Below are 1809 nucleotides of genomic sequence, written 5' to 3'. Positions count from 1 at the left end.
ATCATCATATACATCTCAATATTACATAATTCAATTTTTAATTATGTTTGAACAACCATTTTCATAAGCACACTTCTAATAAACAAAATCATAAATTAAAACTAATTTTAACTTTAAAAAAATTGATTTTCAATTTTCTTTTATTTTTGTCTTACCTTTATAATAATATTGTGATGGAATTTTCTTTAGGCCATCTAACCTCTCCTAACACCACAAAGTCCCATCTCACACATTCAATTAATGATATTCATTCACAAAACATACTGATTGCAAATCATCACACATGACAAAATTAACCCACTATAAATCAATGACCCCTCTTCCCCCACCCACTTCACCCTTCTCCTTTCCTTTACATTCTCCATTGTTACACAGAGAGGATTTGAAAAAGAAAAAGAATAAGAAGAAGAAGATGAGTTCTGTGTGCATATCAAACTGTGTCAGCGACGCACGTGTGCCAGTACGTGCGACGTACATGAATCTCTACAGGTGGCCGGAATCGGACGCAGAGTTTGTGCGTAGAAGGGGTTCTCATGGGCATCCGAGGGTGGTTGATAGTGTCTCGTGCAGACAGATGTACCTACGGAGCTACAAATTCTCGAGGAAAGAGACAGTGCCGGAAAAAACCCAGAAATGTTTCGGAAAAATTAAGGAGAAAGTGAAGGGAAGGTCTCATCACAAGAGTAATGGATTTTTAAGAAGAAGGAAATGTTTGGTTTGGAGAAAAATGAGGGAAATCTCGTGTGCTGCTTTGTTTAAGATTTTCCGCAGGTTCTTGTCTTGCGGCGCTAGTGTAGATGTTGTCCAAACAAAATCTTGACTTCCATACATTATTCTCTTTTGTTAATTTAAGGTTTCAATTTTCAATTCAACATCCAAATTCCCTTTTTGTGTATCATTTTTTTTTTCAGTTTTTGAATTTGTTCTTTACTTGGGTTTGGGAAAGCATGTAGGGAATCACTATTTAGGGTTATGAGTCCATCTATCTGTATATCATTATTTTTTTTATTTGTATGATGTAAAAGATTTTGTTAATTTTGCTCTCATTCAAGGTAAGCTCTCTTTCAGCATATATATTACCTTCCATAGCCCATGGATGAATGTGAAAGTCATACGAACTATTGCAGTTTATCCTTTTAGTTTCTTGGCTTCTCTGCGTTCGTTTTTCTTTTCTGCGAATTAACACTACCATAATAAGAATTAGGAATTATTTTGGTTTTGCTACTTACAAAAAGAAACATGGATCCATCAATTCAATTTTTATCCATGTTATTCCTTTTGGACCTAACTATTTTTTATTATCAAATTATTAAAAAATGTATTTTAAGTTTAACTCAATTTAATATATAATATCAATTTATAAGATATCTTTATGAATACATAATGTTTGAAATATCTTTATGTATATATAATGTTTTTTAATCTTTATTAGTATTGTTTCAAATTACTGATAATGATAATATTATTTTGCTAAAATTCATGAGTAGAGAGAAAAACTATGATATTTTATAATTTTTAACGGGTTTCAATTAATAATAAATAATGCGTTATTTTTTTATTTTGAATAAAACGTAATGTTAAGAGGTTATGTTTGTTTCAACTGTTAAAACTATGCGCGATTTGAAAGGACGAAAAACGTATAATGAATAAGTGAATAAATTAATTAGGGATCATGGATTTGCATGTGTGTATCATCCCAATGATAATGATAAATGAAACTAAGGCTATGTTTGGCTGGAAAATAGTAAACTTATGTTGGAACTTGGAAGCTTTTGACTGATGTTTTGAAGTTATAGTTATAGAAAATGA

At 31.1% G+C, this 1809-nt stretch overlaps 1 protein-coding gene across 1 annotated transcript; it reads left to right on the top strand.

The window, feature by feature from the left end:
- The first annotated feature begins 270 nt into the window (after positions 1-270).
- LOC137828084 (uncharacterized) lies at positions 271-1072 on the top strand. The gene has a single exon (XM_068634504.2). The coding sequence runs from the start codon at positions 284-286 to the stop codon at positions 818-820; it is 537 nt and encodes a 178-aa protein (XP_068490605.2). The 5' UTR covers positions 271-283; the 3' UTR covers positions 821-1072.
- Positions 1073-1809: the final 737 nt, after the last annotated feature.

This window comes from Phaseolus vulgaris, chromosome 7 (genome assembly GCF_051622355.1).
Source record: "Phaseolus vulgaris cultivar YP4 chromosome 7, ASM5162235v1, whole genome shotgun sequence".
NCBI classification, from domain to species: domain Eukaryota; kingdom Viridiplantae; phylum Streptophyta; class Magnoliopsida; order Fabales; family Fabaceae; genus Phaseolus; species Phaseolus vulgaris.
Note: the sequence above shows the minus strand (reverse complement) of the source record. Positions and strands in the feature narration are given on the sequence as shown.